The 19,402-nt window shown below is 44.9% G+C and overlaps 1 protein-coding gene across 3 annotated transcripts in view; it reads right to left on the reverse strand.

Annotated features, from left to right (window-relative positions):
- Window positions 1–359: 359 nt before the first annotated feature.
- The window catches only part of myo7ab (myosin VIIAb), a 30,423-nt gene continuing 11,380 nt past the window's right edge, over window positions 360–19,402 (reverse strand). Inside the window, exons 15-49 of one of the 3 annotated variants that reach the window (XM_046410209.1) lie at window positions 19,268–19,374; window positions 18,982–19,023; window positions 18,212–18,349; window positions 17,726–17,884; window positions 17,484–17,576; window positions 17,268–17,362; window positions 17,010–17,094; window positions 16,698–16,916; window positions 14,975–15,292; window positions 14,158–14,367; window positions 13,503–13,679; window positions 13,335–13,424; window positions 13,040–13,167; window positions 12,794–12,920; window positions 11,973–12,092; window positions 11,231–11,404; window positions 10,895–11,122; window positions 10,414–10,584; window positions 10,223–10,340; window positions 10,007–10,133; window positions 9,738–9,907; window positions 9,399–9,586; window positions 9,076–9,200; window positions 8,832–8,989; window positions 8,045–8,198; window positions 7,002–7,157; window positions 6,796–6,901; window positions 6,158–6,271; window positions 5,835–5,922; window positions 5,629–5,735; window positions 4,390–4,575; window positions 3,591–3,707; window positions 3,208–3,291; window positions 2,575–2,694; window positions 360–1,376 (exon numbers count right to left, since the gene is read on the reverse strand). In XM_046410209.1, the coding sequence (XP_046266165.1) occupies window positions 1,284–1,376; window positions 2,575–2,694; window positions 3,208–3,291; window positions 3,591–3,707; window positions 4,390–4,575; window positions 5,629–5,735; window positions 5,835–5,922; window positions 6,158–6,271; window positions 6,796–6,901; window positions 7,002–7,157; window positions 8,045–8,198; window positions 8,832–8,989; window positions 9,076–9,200; window positions 9,399–9,586; window positions 9,738–9,907; window positions 10,007–10,133; window positions 10,223–10,340; window positions 10,414–10,584; window positions 10,895–11,122; window positions 11,231–11,404; window positions 11,973–12,092; window positions 12,794–12,920; window positions 13,040–13,167; window positions 13,335–13,424; window positions 13,503–13,679; window positions 14,158–14,367; window positions 14,975–15,292; window positions 16,698–16,916; window positions 17,010–17,094; window positions 17,268–17,362; window positions 17,484–17,576; window positions 17,726–17,884; window positions 18,212–18,349; window positions 18,982–19,023; window positions 19,268–19,374 (4,892 nt within the window). In that variant the 3' untranslated portion in view covers window positions 360–1,283. Of the gene's footprint in view, window positions 1,377–2,574; window positions 2,695–3,207; window positions 3,292–3,590; window positions 3,708–4,389; window positions 4,576–5,628; window positions 5,736–5,834; window positions 5,923–6,157; window positions 6,272–6,795; window positions 6,902–7,001; window positions 7,158–8,044; window positions 8,199–8,831; window positions 8,990–9,075; window positions 9,201–9,398; window positions 9,590–9,737; window positions 9,908–10,006; window positions 10,134–10,222; window positions 10,341–10,413; window positions 10,585–10,894; window positions 11,123–11,230; window positions 11,405–11,972; window positions 12,093–12,793; window positions 12,921–13,039; window positions 13,168–13,334; window positions 13,425–13,502; window positions 13,680–14,157; window positions 14,368–14,974; window positions 15,293–16,697; window positions 16,917–17,009; window positions 17,095–17,267; window positions 17,363–17,483; window positions 17,577–17,725; window positions 17,885–18,211; window positions 18,350–18,981; window positions 19,024–19,267; window positions 19,375–19,402 lie in introns of all 3 variants that reach the window. The other 2 variants (XM_046410211.1, XM_046410210.1) reach the window with 2 other exon arrangements.

Below are 19,402 nucleotides of genomic sequence, written 5' to 3' on the forward strand. Positions count from 1 at the left end.
TTTTTTGTTTTGTTTTTGAACAGCTACAGAAATGTTTATCCGCGTTCTTACTGAGAGCCAGCTAACACTTGAGATATCGTTTGTTTAATCCGTACAAAACGATGACTGATTTTACAGAATCTACGATATCTGCCGAACCCTGCCCTTTCCTGCATTTTTAAAATGTAAACTTTCACTTGCGCTCTGCTGCTGAAGGCAACATGACATCCACATACAGGACAAACTGCAGAGTAAGTCAGTACAAAAGATCCCTCTTGGACTGAGGAGCATCAGAAGTAAAGAATATTTCCAGACATTAATGTTCGTCATGATCCTCTGGCCTCGACAGCAGCTCACATTTACGAGAAACGAACGTCTCTGCTGTTTGTAAAACGTCATTTATTCATGTCTACATCAGGATATGTGGTCACGTCATTGAGGAAACAGTTTCTGCTTGATATAAACAAAGAATTCTGATTGAGTTGATGCTTAAATCAATGCTAACGGTTCATACATTTAGAAAAAGAAATCGACCGCTGACAGCACGTGTTTACATGGAGGTGATCTAAAACTACTGCGGATCAACTCGTACAAAGGACTTTGTGGCACACACACACGGTCTGTCTGCACATGCGTGACTAACAACGCAATACAAAAACTTAGCAGTTTAAATAAATCCAGACTAACAGTTCACAGCACTGGACTTTCTCCATACGGTCAAGTACGACTGCGTGAATTGGCAAACTGTCAGACTGATGGAAAGAAAACAAAAAGATGTGATGGGAGGGTTAAGAGATTTGACCTAAAACACATTCAGAAGAGATGCTGAGTATAAACAAGGACGAGTCTGAAAAATTAAACTACAAGTCTAACAGGTTCGTTTATGGGATATTCCACCTAATTCAAGTCCATCACTGCTCATCTTGTTTTTTTTCTTCTTTTGATAGTTTGATCACGAGATCAGATGATAAATCAAACGAGTCCAGAATATCATTTTGTTGTCTTTACTCCGATGCTGGTGTTTGTGTAAAGTGTGGCGCTGAATTCTGCCTCAAAGATTACAACATGAGAAACATCAGTGACGACAACACGGGCAGCAGTTTGGTGATTTTTAAAGAAATCCAAATTGCCATTGATGGGGAGAAGGTCTTTGAAAGGCAATACGTGAGTTTTAAGACAGGGCCGATACGAAACACGTGACATCACAGGTCACCCTTGATAACCACAGTGTGTGTGTGTGTGTGTGTGTGTGTGAGCGAATGCAGGATTGATTGGCCATAATCGATGAGTTTCCAGTCGTCTGCTCACTTGATGTTGCCCCGGGACGTCCGCTGTTTGGTCATAGTCGTCAGCATCTGGCTGATGTAAGAGGTCAGGAGGTCGTCCATTTTGTAGCCCTGAGGGGTGAGAGGTCAGACGTCAGACATCCTGTACTGAATGGGATGTAGAGCTCTGGCTCGTGGTGGCAGGTGGCGATGAACTCAGCGGTGATGATCCACCAAACACAGAACAACATTCTGAGCCTGTTCAGTGAACTTGTTCAATTTAAATAAAGTTGTCTAAAACCACTAAGTTTTAAACTTGTAACTAGACTTAGCATTGCTCGAACTAAAGTATCTTGCATGTGAACAAGAGGCAGGTGGTTTAGCAAAAATATTTGAATACGACGACAACACTGGACATAACTGAGCACTAAATTTGCATTCAACAGTTTTACATTCAAGCTGATCTGAGGTCGCGTTTTATGTGAAAACTACATTGTAAAATCAAAAAAGTTTAGACACGAGCTGAACTCCCGCTCTCTTACACTTCCGGTGGGGTACAGACCGATTGCGAGATAATCCAAAATAAACGGGGGTTTATGGGGCTGTAGCCCCAAAATGTACCCTTTATGGTGCAAAAAATGTTTTTCTGTAAAAAAAATTTTCTGTATGAGCAGTGGAATCAATAGATACAGTTCTATTAGATTAAAAACTCGTGATTATTTTTTGTGTGATTAAATTCCTTTTTGAATTATTTAAGTATTTGCGGCATACGCGCCAGTTTACGGCATTCGCCATTTTGGTTTCTCGCGTCAATCAAGTATAAGCTTGTGTGTTGTTTTAACCACGCTCCTAGCGTCTGCTGTAGTTGTTGTTAGGAAAATACATAAAAACTATAATAAACAAAACCAAAACTGTATTACCGTGGTTACATTCACGTAATGATAATCAAAGTGAGCCTACTGTAGCGTAATGCTGCTAGTCGTAAATCTTTAACTGACCAATCAGCATACATTAACAGAACGCTCGCGCTATTTAGGCAAAACCGTCTGCCCTGTATGAAAAAATAACGGGCATTAGTATTTTTTCTTTTCAGTTCTGATATATAATCGATAGTATATTTGTAAAAACTAAAATAAAATTTGGGCGTTTAGGTCTAGAAGTAGGTGTAAATAATTACTTTAGCCACTTAGCTCCATTCACCCCCGTTCATTGAGGACCATCTCGCGAGTGCCCCCTGGGTGAACTGCAGCCACCTTTCGGTACAGTGGGCTTTAATGAACAGTGAGAGTGGACAGGCTGTCCTCAGAAGGACTGTGGGTCAGCGTCTCACCAGTGAGGTCTCACACAGCAGTTTGCTGCCGCGCACCAGGTTTCCGATGGTGATGTGGAAGTACGTGTTGCCGCTGCTCCAGTTGGAGATCTTGGTGAACGGGTGAGTGGTGAGGATCTCCTGCGGGACACAACGAGTGACGTGAGCCCACGTAACATCCTCCACACACACTCGAAAGTACGAGGAAGATTAGAAACAAACCCCAACGTCAAGAGCATGGAAACAAGCTGTAGGGCTCCAGGTACAGTAACTTCAAGCTAACAAAGATGAGCTCTCCAGTCTCTAGAGTTTACTGGTGCATTGTGGGTAATGAAGTTTTCGGTCTTTTGACATGAGACATCAGTGTGGAGCAGGTTGGACCAGTTTGTCAAGTGCAGACGTTAAAAGATGGCAGAGATTGGATTTTTTCAGGTTGTGGTCAGTCAAATAAATTAAATTTTTCACCTACAGAACCTACTGTTTTACTGACCGTCACACAAATTAAATGTGATGCTGTGCGCTCAAACTGCTTTTGAGCTCCAGTGGGTGAAGCCTCAACCAGTAAGGATACTAAAATTTTAGATTGTCCATATTTTCAAATAATGAAATGATGCTAAAATGCTAATTCTTGCTATCAAACTAATGTGGACCCACCTTGGACTTGGGATCAATGAGACTGACTCCGTGTTTGTTGATTGCTATCAGGAGGGTTTCTGGGTAATTTGGATCAGTTGTTTGCTGAATGGGGGAAAAAAACATATATAAACAAATAAAACATTTTACACAAACAACCAAGTACATCTGCACAATCTGGGGGTACCCTGGACTTTAAGTGATTCTGTTTTCTGCTACATTTGGGTGACAAATATACACTGATTTTAGTTATCAGTTACTTTTGCAGTCAGATTATGATATGTGAAATAATTTATACTGAGTACTTCAGTATATTTTGATGCAAGTACTTTACTTAAAGATCTGAGTGCCTGTTCCACCTTCGGGAAAAACAAAGAAAATGACTTGAACGTGAACGGCTTTACCTTGACTTCGAAAAAGGCGGAACCAAACGTGGGCCACTTGTAAATGATTCTGAGGAAGGACAGTTTGGCTTCTTCCCGAGACTTTCCTGAGTGCTTGTTGAACAGCGACATGATGGACTGAGAGGGAGACACACAAGACAAACCAGGACCATGTGAGCGTTTCTGAACATTATGTTGTCACGCTGATCTGAGGTCAGCGTCGCGGGCGGCGAAGCTCCCGCTGCTTTACGTTTTAGTAGAGTTAACGATAACATCTGAATGACGATCAGAATTGCAAGACTTAATTAACTACCTCTAACCAAAGGACGCTATTCTGTGATGTCTATTGATATTTGACTGTTTGTTCAGGTTCATTACTGAGTCAATTTCAATATTAACTTAACTGTATCTTTTTCAGTTTTTTTCCTTTAGCGCCACCATCTGGTCAAAACTTTAACTTGTCCAATACTGATTACATTCCCATCAGCCTAATTAGCATGCCAAACAAAGATGGCGAACACAGTGAACATAATGTGATAACGTTAGCATTCAGCTCCAATCACAGCCTGACACATGGCTGACGGCGTCTCCAATGTGCCATATTATATATTATATATATTATATAAACTGAATCTCTTGTGCTTTTGGACTGTCAGACTTCACCTTGGGAGAAACGTTTAAGCCTTTTATTTCTTTACGTGCAGAATCTAACGTGGAATAATTTGAGGAACTTCAGATTTCCTGTGCGTGCGTGCGTTTTGTTGGACCGTTCAGCCACGAATCCTCGACTGGACTCGGCTGCTCTGATGCGTCAGCTCACCCTCTTCCAGTCGTCGGGGGACAGATGCCTGATCTGGTCCTGGGGGACGAGCTCCTTCAGGATCTTGGAGATATTGTGGAAGTGAGATTTGTCGTCGTCGAACTTGACCCTGTAGATGAGCGCTGCCAGCTGGTGCACCTCGTCCCTCTGACACTTGTGGTAGCCTCTCAGGTACTTGGGCAGCTCCTGTAGGGAGGAGACCATCGGTGTTACGATGTCTGCTGGCCCCGTCACTAATGTTGTCCCTGAACCTCCACAAACCCTTTAATCGCCTTTAAAACAAGGCCGCTGATCTGCGTGCAAAGAAACATCAACGTCTACACATTTGTGAAGTTGCTTTCAATAAAATAACTTTATCGCGCTGTGCTTCTGAGGCCCAGTGGTGGAAAAGTACATTTACTATAGTACACATTACTTCAGTACACATGCATAGTACTTCTATAAAGCTACTGCACTACATAAAGCAGCTACTCTACTTTTCACTCTACGTTTGTCTAACATCTTTAGTTACTTCCTGTGCAATGAAAATCATGTCTTATTATTTGGTGATTTTTAATTTGACTGTAGGTTGAATAAATTCTACTTAGTTAAGTTAAATAAACATACGTGGTTCTCACAGGACAGCAGACAATGTGGAGCGGAGGCACAAATTTATCGACTTTAAACTAAAATAAAATCAAAAAAGACTCGCAAATCATCTCGGACTTCTGACTTCACACATTCACCCAAACTCAGAGATTAAAAGTTAGAATTAACTTTTTCTCCTGAATCGTGAAGCGCTCACGCCGTCAGTCCAAAACTAACATCCACCAAGCGAATGTGGATAAATTTTCCGTTTGGTGAGTAAATCTCGGCAGGCTATCAGCCACACCGACGGGTCAACTACGTCATATTGGCCAAGAACACAGGCGCCGACCAGAACTTCATGATGCATTCACTTGCACCCTGCAAAGTCAGAAATCTGTACACCAGTTTTTATTTTGGCATTTGGTGAGGAGTGTGTTATCTTTAGGATTCGAAACTCAAACTTTCACAGTAACGACTTGGTCCCAAATGCTGCAGTAAACTGCGACACAGTAATGTACTGCTGATATTACTCATTACATTAAATACTGACATTTTACTGCAGAATGAATACTTTCAGATTTTGAATGCAGGATTGTGTGAGTACTTTCACTTCAGTGAAGGATCTGAATGTTCCCTCCATCACTGCTGACGGCTGCTGCAGAGGTCACTCACTTGGTAGTAGTGGAAGATGGAGTCGGCCATGGAGTCTTTTCCTGGCACAGTGTTGGTCCACAGCTTCTTCATGAAGAACACCTGATAGGTCAGCGAAGGCACTACACCTGCACAGCCGACAGCCAGCGGGAACAAACAGGTACAAGAACGTAAATCAGCGAGGAAACGCGTGAGAAAAGCTCATCTTCTGTTTGTTTTTTCTTTACCGTCTTTGACGTGTCTGGCTTTCTTGATCCAGTCGGTCAGGTGCCTCACAAAGTCGAAGAAGAAGTCGCCGTCAGGCACGCTGATCACCTGGAGAAGCAGAAAATCACATGCAAATTCTCCATGAGGTGTTTGAACATGTTTACGTTTATGAGACGTGTCTCCAAGTCGCCATCAAGGCAATCAAAAGTTGTGTTTACATGGAATCTAAATTAAAAGAACAGAAACACCACGAGTGATTTGTCATCGCTGTGGTCTCTGCTGAAGCAAACTCCTGCACTCGTAAAGCAGATGTTTACTGGGACTCAGACAAACAGGTCGTCACCTTGTCGGTGATCTTCACAAACAGACTGAAGCCTTCGGAGGACTTGAGCAGAAGACGTCCAGAGATGTTGTGGCAGAAGTCTTTGGCCTTCGTGCTCGACTCCACCTCAAACACCTGCCAACACAAACACAAACTGCTGCTTACGTGTGAAATACAGCAAGAATACTGCAAAAACCAAACGAGCAGGACTGGAAAATCAGGAGGAAATAACAAGTATGTTCACAGTTTCGGGTTTACAGAAGAACCGTGAATAACGGAAAATGTTGATATGCCGATTCAAAAGTTTTCACTCATTCATTTCCAACTACTTCAATTTCAAAAATGTTTCTTAGCATAAGAGGTCTGTCCAAAATCTCTGGCTTTTAAGCAGCAGGAGCTGCGTGGAAACATGGTGACAGTTATGAGCTTCTGTCAGATAAGATGATCCAACTTCTTACAGCTGCTGCAGTACAAACATGAGGTGTCCGAAAGCCATACGCAATCCCAAAAATATAAACCGATTTAATTGCAAGCCTCAAGAACTCGAGAGAGAAATGTGTCATTTCTCCTTTTTAAACAGGCCACACAAGTCTCATTGTAATGCTTAAGACCAACCACTGCAGGTATTATGAGTCACTCTGACCCCATTCGTTACTGACCTCGTCAGAGTCATCAGGGAAGTAAACTTTGTGGAAGATCTGAGTGGTCTTGTGCTGGATGGCCTCCACCTCCACCAGGTGAGGGGGGTACTTTCTTGATCCATTTCTACCACAAATAGGAGAGGAGAGCAATGAAATGGATGGAAGCTGAACACAATGAAAAGAATGTTAGAGGATGATTGCGTGTGTGTGTGTGTGTGTGTTACCGTAAGGCTTTCTGCAGTCGCTGCATGCAGTCTGGAGCCAGCGGGTAGTGCTTCTTGGCCTGGAGGAACTTCTGGACGTGAGGCAGCAGGATGTTACTGGGAGGAAACAAACCAGTGCAGAGCCAAAGCAGCTCCCAGCCCTTCTCCTCGCTGTACCTGCACACACACACACACACACACACACACACACACACACACACACACACACACACACAAAAGGTAGTCCTTTCATGAGGTAAAGATGGTGAGGGGTGTGTGCTCACTTCTGTTCTCTTGGCACAAAATCCTTGAAACCTGCAACAATTTTTTGGCCACTTGGGGGCAGCAAACATTTCTTATTTATTTACACGTGCATCAGTTTGGATATATAATGACATGCAAAGTTGATTTTGTAGCGTGTGTACACATCCACACAGTTCTGACTGATGTTCCTGGACACCTGATGTCCCCTGAAGTCCAACATTCTCTCAGTTCCTGCACCTGCTAAAGGCTCCTCTGTGTCCACCAGCTTGTCACTAACTGTGTCTGTGGGCTGTCTGGTGCCGAGCAGGTGGTGAGCGCTGGGTTTTCAGAGCTTTTCACTGAAAACAGCTGCCTGCTACACTATCAGACCACTGAGAGTGAACCAAAACACTAAAGGAGAGCTGAGCAATGAGCTGGGACTCACACAGCTCCCTAAAGCTGATGGGAGCTGCAGACTGATGTGATCATGAGGTTCAACACCATGAGGTTGGTTCAACACCTTTCACATTGTCTTTTGGTAAAAATATTAAAAATGAAACAAACCTCTCTAATGCTTTTGTGGCACATTAATGCCCATGACTTTGAATGATTATTAAAAAAAAAAAAAAAAAAAAAAAAAAGGTGAAATATTCAGGTGTCTGCAAACTTTTGGCCACCTACGGCTTCGGCCTTCTGTTTTCTGTACTAAAGCCAATTTATGTGTTTTCTGATTCAAAGTAAAATACGTGTAAGAAAAACAAAACCAACTCTGTGAAGTGTGTGTGTGTGTGCGTGTGTGTGTGTGTGTGTGTGTGACGTACTTGATGTGGTTATCAGTGAGCTGTTTGAGAATCTGACAGAAGATCTCATCTTTGAGCGGCTCGGCCTTCAGTGCTCCTTCAAAGATCTGATCGGTGAGCTCGTTGACCGAGCGCACCCGTTTGGACGGGTAATCGCCCATATACTTCATCACAGGTGGAGCCGACGTTAAGGACACCAACCACGTAAAGCTGGAGATCAATCAGAACCCAATGGCAGCGACAGGAAATTTACCACAATAAAAGACTCACATTTTATGCAGCTTAAACAAGAGTCGACAAAACCTTGACAAAAGTGACAGGAAGTGAAGCTCTTAACTTTCAGGTGAACACACATCAATGAAATCTGTTTGCAGAGCTGAAATGGTTAGTCGACTATCAGCAGGAAATTACACAAGAAAATGGAAATTTGGTTAAAACAATTAAAAAGCAAAGCAGCATCACTTTTGTGGGGACTGGAATAATCAAACTAGAATGTTGTCATTTCATTTACTGTCAACAGACAATCGATTAAGCTGTTGTCTGTAAAAATCTTAATTTAAAGTTTAAAAAACAATTTGTATGGAGAAGTAAGTGCAGTATTTCCCCCTGAAATATAGAAGTAGAAAGCAACAAGTACCTCAGCTTTGTACAACACTTGAGTAAAAGTACCTCCCCACTGGGGAAAAAAACACATCAGTTAGCAGTTAGTTAGTTAGTTTGGTGAAAAGTGTTGGAGACAACAGAAAAGGAAGACTAAATCACTGATCCAAACACGTGCAGAACCCACACGCCCTCCAATAAAGGATATCCATGAAGGCCAGGCAGGCCTCCTGGGAGAGCTCCTCATGAGCCAGGACTTTCTTCAGGAGAGGCTGTTTGAGGGGCTCCCTGGTGCAGCTCCACAGACGCTCCTTCCCCCGGGACTTGGAGATCATCACTCTGCTCAGGGTGCTCTTAGGAGGAGGCCTGGAAACGAGCAGGAAGGCTCAGAATGACGAAACGCGCTCAGCCCGTATTTTACACTCTGCTGTGAGAAGGATTCAGAGGCGCACCTGAAGTAGTCGTAGGAGAACTCCTCCAGCGTGTAGGCCTTGGTCTTGTCCTCCTTGTCAGAGAGGTTCATGTGGGACAAACCGATGGACTCTCGCCTCTGATCAGGAGTCATGGTCACCAGAGCCTGAGGCGGGAGAAACGAGGAGTGCAAAAGTGGTGGAGGAGTTGGAAGACAGACTGGTTTTTCTAAATATATCGAGAGCTGCAGGTTAAGGCCTGGACGTGCATGAACCTGGAGCAGAGAGGTGGTTAGTCTCGCTTAGCACAATCTACAACACGCAGATCCCGGACGTGAGTTGATCACCGCCGTGGCCCCACTCACCACTAAGTCGTACTGCGGTCTGGTGATGGTTGGCAGCACGTAGACGCAGTCGGCGGGGAAGTCCCCCCTCTGTTTGGTCCTGTCGTTGATGCCGTGAGCCCAGCCAGAGTTCATCACGTGCTCTCCGTCGTGTTCGTCCAGGATGATCAGGTCCCCCTTGGAGAAGCTCAGGAAGGTGGAATCTACTCCTGCTGCCGGATAAAATTACATATGTAGACAATTTAAAAAATATATACAGAGTTTATACTTCAGCTCTCCAAAAACACATCTACAGTTTAATAATTAAGAGATCAGTCTCCCAAAAACATGCTTTCATTTCGAGCTGTTGCTGGATCTTACCAGGGTTGGGACAGTCCAGCAGTCCCACAACATACTTGGACCTCTTCCTCAGACCTTCCAGGAAGCTGACCACCAGATCCCGGATGTCCTCTGCGTTGTTGGAGGTGAATGTGTACTCGTCTCCTTTGATGGTGGCCAAGGTAAAACTCTGGCCCTGGAGTTTACCCCCTCTGGAGGATGAAATTTTACATTAAACAGAAGCTTTTCATGACTTCTGAAAAAATATCCAGTAATCTTAATAATAAACATGTTGAGGAATATCATCTTACCTGCTACTGGACACAGCAGTGATTTCTGGGAACGAGAGCTCCAGAAGGACCTGCTCCTGTTCGTCCACAAAGTAAACCCCAGTCCAGTTCACAGCCACGATCACGTCATTCTTGGGCAGACTCGGCCCTGCGAACAGACCGCATCCTTTCCGTGAAAACACCCGCGGGTGCACACAGCAGTACGTTTACAGCGAGATAGAGAAGACCTTTTCCAACCTGAGAACTTGAAGGCCTCGTAGAAGCGTGAGAAGAGTAAAGGCCACTTTAAACGAGCAAAATCAACCACGTCCTCCCTCACTTTCTGCGTGTTCAGCCTCCTTTGGGTGTGAAGTCCCTGCACAGTCGCTTGGAGTGAGTTACGGTCGCAAAAGATGCTCGAGAAGCAGCAAAGAAATCTCAGCAGGTACCTTTTTATGGGCGCTGGCGATAAGCTGAGCCCACTTCTCCGCAGTCTTGGTCGAGTTGATTTCTCTGTCGGGGATGTAGGAGGGGATGAGGCTGAGCAGGCGGTCTTGGAGGATCTCAGAGCCGTAGTCCACATAGTACTGCTGCGAGGCCAGCTCTGCCAGGTCCTCCTCCTTCAGACCAGAAAACAAAACCAGAATTGTGATCAGAGCGTTCCTGCATTAAAGAGGAAACCGCATAACAAAAGTGGACAAATCTGACTCTTTCTTCAGCAGATTCAGGTTGACTTCAGTCATTTAAACATCTTTTTTTAATTTGCTTATGCAGGATTGTAGGATTTTCTGTACCAGCTACGCTTAAAGACCTGGACTGAGCTGACAAGTGACCGTCACTATTGAAGGCAGCTGTTCTTCTTTGTTGGGAGCCTGGTTTGGAGGTACCACTGATGAAGCAGCCTGCTTCATAAACCTTAAAGCTGCTCACCCTCTCACAGCGATACTCCCCGAATTTCACCCCTCGGACGATCTGCTGGTAGATGAGGTTTGTGGCGACGTAGTCATCGGCGGGGTTGTGCCAGGGGCTGAAGATCTCCTTCCTGAAGAACAGCCTCCAGGGGGCGTTCCTCTCCTGGGCACCCTGCTCTTTGGCGTACTGCTCACACTGGGAGACGGCGTCCATGACGTGGTCACTGCCGCTGCCCAGCGACGACACCTGACCGAAGCAGTTTCACGAACGTGAAGGGAATATCCGACATTGATCAGACAACACTTTTAATGAGTGAAAATAAAAGCAGTGGGAGTCTCGGGGGCTTGGCTTCACCTTGTCAAACAGGGCGATGTACAGTGAGAAGCCAAAGCGGTCTCTCAGGTTGATCTTGTCCGCCAGAGCGTTGCAGAGCTCACTGGCTGTGGTGGCCGAGTCTGCCAGGAGGGTTTTGGTGGTGCCATCCATAAATGTCACAGGAAGCATGATGGGTTTCTTGGACTTAGTGGCCTGAGGGGCGAGAAAGACTCACGATCAAGTACTCAAGACTTTTCACACATAATATTTTGTTTTATTGATGAAAAACTTGCAAAAAAAGTAAAGTTATCTTTGAGATTTGATCAGTTGTTTGATGACTTCAGATATCATTAAACACACATTCTGTTCACCTACAAATCTCTTTTCCCTGAGCATCACACACATCACACAAATACAAATCAGGGTCGCACTGCACCAGGACCCGAGAGGATTGTGGATCACTAAATCCATACTGATGCTGCGAAACTGGCTTTAAAATACTGTCAAAACACCTGACAAAATGAACAACCTGCAGAAACATTTCAAACTAGACAACCATTTAAAATCTCTGATTAAATCTCTCTTAACAGATAGAGAGGGATGTGAACTGATCTCACAGCTGTTTATGCATCGTAATATTGATTTTATTATTTATATTGTTTTGTGTTTCTGTCAGGATTCCAAACACACAAAAACCTTTTCCAAGTTTTGAGGAAACTGAATTGATTGTTAAGACTTTCCAGGACCTGCAGATACTCAGAGCAGCGAGCGCGTTCAGTACCTGTAATTCCAACCAAGATGGCGGCTGGGTTCTCGTGCGGTTGGCGAACGTCCTCCTCAACCTTTCCTCACAATATGGAGCATAACCAGGGGGGCCGTTATTCAGAAATGTCCGCAAATACTGACAGCAGAGGGAGACAAACGCGAGAGACGGAGAGTTGGACTTCATCGAGTCACCGACGCTGAGCAGAAGCATGAAAACAAAAACAGACTCCAGCGCAGGAGTAAAACAGTGACAGAGAGAAAACTGAAGGGGGTGGGAGACATTTTCAAAAGTTAACTGCGAAATGTGATGGTTCACAAAGTAAATCACAAAATTCGTAATTAGTAATTAGCAAACGTTAACATTTATGAGTGATATTTCAGTTGAGTAGTGGCTGCTTCATGACATCACAGTGTCTACACCAGCTGATGACTGTCGGTCTGTCCCTGAACTTACAATAGATTATCAGACAATTAGGGTGTTTGCTTATTTATTCATTTGTCTAATTGTAAAAAAATTAATTGATTTCAAAATAGTAATGATAATAAAGTTATAAAGTGAATGCAGTTGAGTAAAAAATAATGATAACTGCATCCAAAATGTGGTGGAGTACAAGCCTAAAATAGCAGAAATTCAAAACACTTCAAACTAAAGTACAGTATTTGAGTAAACTGTACTTATTAACTTAACACTCCATCATATCACAACATAGTTATTCTAAATATTGACACTAAGATTTTTATTTTTCTGCAAATGCATATCAGTTCTAAATATCAATCATCGCTCTCCTTGATTACTAATAATCGATATTGTTAAAAAAACCCCATCAGGTTTCTTACTTTGACAAACTTCTCTGAGGGGGCGAAGCAGCCGACGCAGAGGGACAGCAGGATCCAACCGCGGGCGTGGCTGCTCTTGGACGGATTCTGAGTGAGCTGTTTGCAGATCTGACAGTAGATCTCATCCCTGAGACGGAAAACCAACAGCTGAACAAAACCAGACCCACATCCAGAACGCGGCGCTGTGGTCAGTCAGGAGGTCTGCTGGTCAAACTGCCATGTTTGAGCAGCTGACTTGTAGCTCACCTGAGGGCGGGCCGCAAGATGCCGTTGCCGATGATGAAGTGAAGCTTCTCCAGGTTGGAGGTGGGTCGCTCCTCCAGCATGCTGTTCCCCTGGAGGCCGTAGTCCCCCTCGGTCAGCCGCCTCGTCACCTGCCACAGACATCGCAGAGAAGAAAAGTCAGCTTCCTCTGAAACCGAATCACACATTAATGTGCCACACTGAGCTGATGAGCGAAGCTTCATTTATCAGAAAGGAGGCTGAAACGGCAGCACATTCTGGTGAAGGGTTTGAAAGAAGTTGCCGGTTTGAATCCCACCTCCTCAGTGATCTTTGATTTCCTCTTCAGAGTGAGAGACACGAGTTTATGCCTCACGCTGTTCCTCTTCTGGCTGTCAATGGAGCTGTTCTGTAGACACAAACATGGAGCCACAGTCAGATTTTGTATGTTAGCTGATCCCGCCGCAGACCTGAGCCTTCATCTCACCTCTCCTTCCACCTGCAGCTCCTGCAGCTCCCTCTTGTAGGTCCGCTTGCCGAGGGTTTCGTAGATCTTGGTCATGACGGGGATCTTTTCGCTGCCGTCATTAATGACCATCTGGCACTTTGGCTCCGGGAGGTCTCCCATGAACCTCAACACGGTGATCCACACGGCTAATGCAGCCTGACAGGAAGTTTGAATCAGCAGTGAGGTGAGTGAGTCACTCTGTCAGTTAAAACATGTTTTCTTAAAGGTGCTTTGGTGTCTAAGGAATAAGTCAAATGCAGCTGTGTTTCTGTTAATTTAGAAAGAGCCTTTTATATCTACAGAGGGAGCGAGGCCTCGTCCACAGAGTCCGCCATGTTGCTTCAGTAGACTTAATTTCCATCAACAAATGACAAGGCTGGCAGCCTCTGTACTTCACACGATGTGTCACTGGGTCAAATTAAAACCAGGCTAACTGCTTCCCATTGTATGCGTTCTCTATGCTAAGCTAAACTGGCTTCAGATTCACACTGAATGGATGTACAAATGTGAGAATGGTATTGATTTTCATTTTCTAACTCTTGGAATGAAAGCCAATAACTGTTTCTCCAAAATGGTGAACTCCTCCTTTAAGTGCCTTTAAGCGGTTGACCTGCTGAGGCGAAGAGGTTCTCACCAGCTGGTCTCCTTCGTCCTCGTGAAAAAGCAGAGGTTGTTTCAGCGGTCGTCTGATGTAGGTGTGAGTGGACACACCCTGGAAGTAGGTGGCTGCAAACTTAGAGAACTTGTACTCGGACAAATCCTCATCTTCCTCATCGGGTAGCGGCAGAGCTTCACTCAGCACCTCCTCTTCCGCCTCCTCACCGCGAGGAGTTTTCTCCAAGTCCTGAGAGAAAAGACAGAGAACCAAATCAACATTTCATGAAAGGGTTAATGTGAAATGTAACATAAAAAATGATGCAGGTTATTGCAAGCAAGCGAGAAAGCTAACGTTAAGTGAACATTCGGTCAAGCCTGGAAAATCTAACCTCCGGGACTCAAAGACTAGCTTGTCTGTAACACAGCACAGTTAGCAGGTGTTCACACATTCAAGCCTCTCTCTTTAACTGCTATCTGTGCATCAGCGTTGCAGCAGTCATTAACTGCGATCCGTGTCTCAAAGTACGCTGTGTTGGCTCCCTGAATCTGAACTGGGCCTTAGAAGGACCTTAAGAAGGTGTGGGAACCACAACATTCACTGACCACCACTAAACAAAGTGCCAAAGTCATCAAGATGTCAAATGAACTCTCGGGGGACATGACTGTCACACCAAATTTCATGGCAATCCAGCCAATCATGTCACTCAAAACCATAAATGTCAACCTTGTGGTGCGGCATCATTAGGAATTACTGGACGAGATCTGCGTCCCGACACCCGTGCTGCTAACACAAATCATCCCAGAATAAAAAAGGGAAACGTCTTTATTGGACTACAAAACCCATAAACACATACTTCAAAACCAGCTGGTGCTTGTCCGTCCTGGTTGGGCAACGGCCCGGAGTTCCCCAGGAAGCCAAACATGCGGTCGACCATGTCTGAGTGATCCACGGGCTGCTCCTTCTCCCGCTCCATCTGCTCGAGCAGCTCCTTTTTCCTCCTCGCCTCCTCCTTCTCCTCCCTCTCCCTCTCCTCCTGCTGCTGGGCCAGTTGGACGAGCCTCTCCTGGTGTTTCCTCTCGGCCTCTGCCTTGGCCCGCCGCGCCGTCATCTGGTTTCGCAGCTGCTCCTCCTCGGCGAGGCGCTGGCGCTCGGCTTCCTGCCGATGCCGCAGCTGCGAGGGGAGGTGGGAGAGGGATCAGAGGGGAGGCAGGGTTCACAGAGGCAGGTAGGGTGTGATACTCATTAGCATTTTTCTGTCTGTTAGCTTTTGACTACTTAAAACCAGAGCAGAGGAACTGAAGCGAAACATCAGAGGTGTAAACAGACATTTTTGACTTTCTGCCATCATAACTCTAAGAAATGTAAGACTAAACAACAAAGAATATAAACTATTTTTCAAAAGTTAAACGCAATATACAGAATTTTTATCTCTAATCGGTGAATAAAGGATCTTCCCGTAAGTGCTACTGCAGAATAAATCTAAACTTCTAAATGCTAACATGACAAGCAACCAATAAAACCCGCGAACACAAATAAAACACGTAACGGCAGCCGCCTCTGGTCCGGACTCGAGCGTCGCGGCTCCACAAGAGCTCACCCACTGGACGTCTTCCTCATCGGGTCACAGGGGGTGCAGACCTGCTCAGGAATATTATTTCACAGTTCTCTGAAAGCTATTTATATCGCATCGTCAGTCGATAACAAACTGAGATTAAAGCAAACGCTTACAAAACAAATAATTTATTCAACGTTGCCTTTCAGAACAGGAGGAGAGAAAAAACTATGCGAAAGTGGCAGATGAAATGGCATTTTTACATTGGCATTAAGAGCTCACAAACATTTCCACATTTTACAGACAGACATGCGAAGTCGTTTAACAAACTAAATTAAAGAGAACGTATGAAAGAAGGTTTCATGGTGACATTTTGTAGGCTAGGATTGCAGTGCTCTTCTGAGAGAATAAAACACTGTTTTAAAACAGGCAGTCGGACATTTCTGCTCCCCGATTGGCCCCACGTGTTTCAATGCACAAATGTCTTTCTTAAGCTTTTCATTCTTCACACAACTTCTTCTGTGACTTTTCACAGCCGAGTGTGACACCACGAGAGCGAGAGGCGGAAAAATTGTACTAAAAACACAACTTGTTCAGATTAAAAAAAACAAGATATCACATGTTAGCTACTGTTCACTTTCAGCCAGGCTTTGTGCTAAGGTAAGCTAAGCTAAGCTAACCATTTTAGCCTCGTATTTAGCATGCAGACATGAGACTGGTGTCAATCTGCTCATGTCACTCTCAGCAAGAAAAGCAAATTTCACAAAAAGTCAATTTGTTTTTTAAGGTCAGCTAACCAGTAAGATATTCCACAAGCCACAAGTATCTAATCATGGCGTTTCATGAATACATTTAATAAGGCTTCACAGTTTCTTTTAGCCTAATCAAATACGTGACACATCACAGTTTCATTCCCCAACACGTACGTCACCCCTCATGTCTGCCGTCAGCACCAGTAGCCCTCTCTTTCTGGCACATTAGCAACATCATATAAGTAGCAGTAGTAAATATAATGACTGTTTACCTCTGCCCTGAGCCTCTGGCAGAGGCGTCTGGCTATCATGCCCCTGGTGTAGGCCTGAAGGGTCAACACGGCACGAAGACGCCGCCAAAATGTCTGCCGGACGAGGAAGCCACGGCAGCGGGCTTGGATGAGAGTGACGCGAAGGCGAGTCATCCGGTAGCTTCTGTAGTACTTCCTCGACCTGTAGACAGCCTGAAGGCGCAAGAAGCCGGACAGCATCTGACGGAGAAGCGAGATGAGTGTGAACGACGGTGTTAAAGATCAAACCACAACAAACTACAAAACTACGCATTCAGGCTGTAAAGCACTCACAATTTGGTAATTGCTCCTGCATCGATAACCCCTCCAGACCTTCTGGATAAAAATCACAGCACTCCTCAGTCTCAGAAAGTTAGTCCTACGAAGTGGAGGAAGAAAGTTGATCTTAAACCAGGACATAAAACATCCTGAACCCCTCCTTTAGCGCTGAACAGGAAGTGAAACGTGGAGGTTCACATGAAGTCACTTCAGTCCCGAAATCTTGCGCACACAAGATAAAACAGGATATTTCAGGGCCGTGCGGTCCTTCACCTCTCTCGAAGTCCACGCACAGCCTTCTGGATGAGGATGACCTTGTCAGTGATGGCCTTGTCCCTCTCGATCTCCAGCTGCATGTCGTGGTGGTCCTGACAAGCAGACACAAAGAAGATACAGATAAAAAACAGGTTTATATTCATCAGCCTGGATTTCCAAAACCCTGCAGTAACACCTGAGAAAACTCAATCCACACACAAACAAAAAAACAACCTTTAGGAAAATCTTAGTCTTTCCGATCTGCCAGTCATCGTGTTTCCCCAAGCGGGCGAGGACTATCTGCTGGCAGGTCCCTCGTAGGTCTTCCTGGAAGGAGAAAACAACTGCATAAAAGTGGCGCCCCCAGGTGTCTGGAAATTATGAAGCCATTAATATCCAGGCATTAGCCAGCAATGTACAAAACTTTCTGTTTAGGTGGACTGAAGACAGAAACAGACGGTGCTTGTGTTGTTAACCTGTATGTGAGCAGGTTTGATGCCAGGCATGAGGACTCGGTAACGGTCCACAAACTCCACAAAGGTGTATCTGATGGGATAACCGGCCCGCCTGATCCTGATGGTCTCCATCATGCCGGAGTATCGCAGCTGACGAATGCACAGCTCTCGATCAAATAACTGAAAAAGAAAGCGGAGAACCAGGCGGCAACGGACATGAATATGGTTTATCCCAAAAGAAATAGTCCCGTAGTTAAACACGCTGTAAAAAACACAACATGTCATTTTAACACTTTGCTAACTGTACAGCGTGTTAATTAGTGAGCTTTAGAGGTGATGCGGGCAGTTTCCTCCTGTTTCCACTCAACAGAGACGGTTCATAAAGTGGGCTTCAGCATGCAGTGCCTCACAGGTAATAACTACACCCAGCCTGGCTAAAAACAAGGAAAGTCTTGGTATGTTAAGAAGAATATGCAGGAATTCTAACACATAAAATGTCGACCTCACCATCGGCTTTTTAAACTCGTTTGGTTTGATGCAGCGAACGAAGAACGGCTGGCACACGCTGAGCGTCCTCATCAGCATCTCCAGGGAGCGTTTGAACTGACTGCTCAGAGTGGGAGAGCGTTTCCTCGTCTCTACGCCCTGCAAACACACACACACACACACACAGTTAGAAATAAATTAGACTATGTTTCCTGTCTCCTCACAAGTACAGATACTGATACATTTTACTTGGATGATGCTCATAAAGTGTACATTATCTGTACCGGATACTCGTTTCAGTTGCGTACACATTTTGGTAACAGTATGCCGCATGTGGATCAGCACCAGAAACACGTTAACACGGTGATACACAATGCAACTCACTCACAAATACTACTGTTCACAACAGACAAACAGGACGGGAAACAAAATCTCTGACGGCTGTCGTCACCGTAAGACTCTGAGTGAAAGGACTTCCAGTTTGCTCTCCTGAGCCACACAAGTGTTTACACTTCCACACGATGAGACGGACGACGACTGACAAGTGTGTGTCAGAGAGTTTGCTAGTTAATCCTTATCAACTTCATGCTAAATCTTTACAAATAAACACACTTTTCCTTCTCATTACTGCTACAACAAGCTGCACACCTGTAGAATAAAAAGAAGAGCTTAACAAAGGGGGGATGCTGCTCTCTGCAGGTGCGCCGCGGACTTCTGGATTCAAAGGCTTTAATTCAGTTTAAGGGAACACACATGGGGTTTTAGAGTGATCACTAAAGGGCGCTGATTACCTTGGGAGCAGGGGTGCTGGGCTGCTGATAGCCACACAGAAACTGAAGTCAGAGGAAAAGACGGAGGAAACAGAGAAGAGACAGCAGAGTGAGAGGAGGGCTGTGCCATAAGTTAAAGCCGACCCCGTGAGGAGAAAAGCTAAAGGGAGGCAAAAGTCAGCAGTGAAGACAGCAACACCTTACAGTCACAACACCAGTCAAAAAGGAGGAGAAAAATATCAGCCCACCATTCTGAGCGTTTATGCAAGCAAAAATCTAGTGGTACTGCAGTATCTGTCGGTCTCACCATGGCCACGTCAGCCTGGAAGATCTGCTTGATGAACTTGTTCTTGGACGAGTGGACGAGCTGGATGATGTCGGTGTGGAGGCTGTCTCGGTTCTTCTCCAGGAACCCTGAAGGAAGAGAGACAGAGAGGGAAAA

The sequence above is a fragment of the Scatophagus argus genome, chromosome 14, assembly GCF_020382885.2.
Source record: "Scatophagus argus isolate fScaArg1 chromosome 14, fScaArg1.pri, whole genome shotgun sequence".
Lineage (NCBI taxonomy): Eukaryota > Metazoa > Chordata > Actinopteri > Scatophagidae > Scatophagus > Scatophagus argus.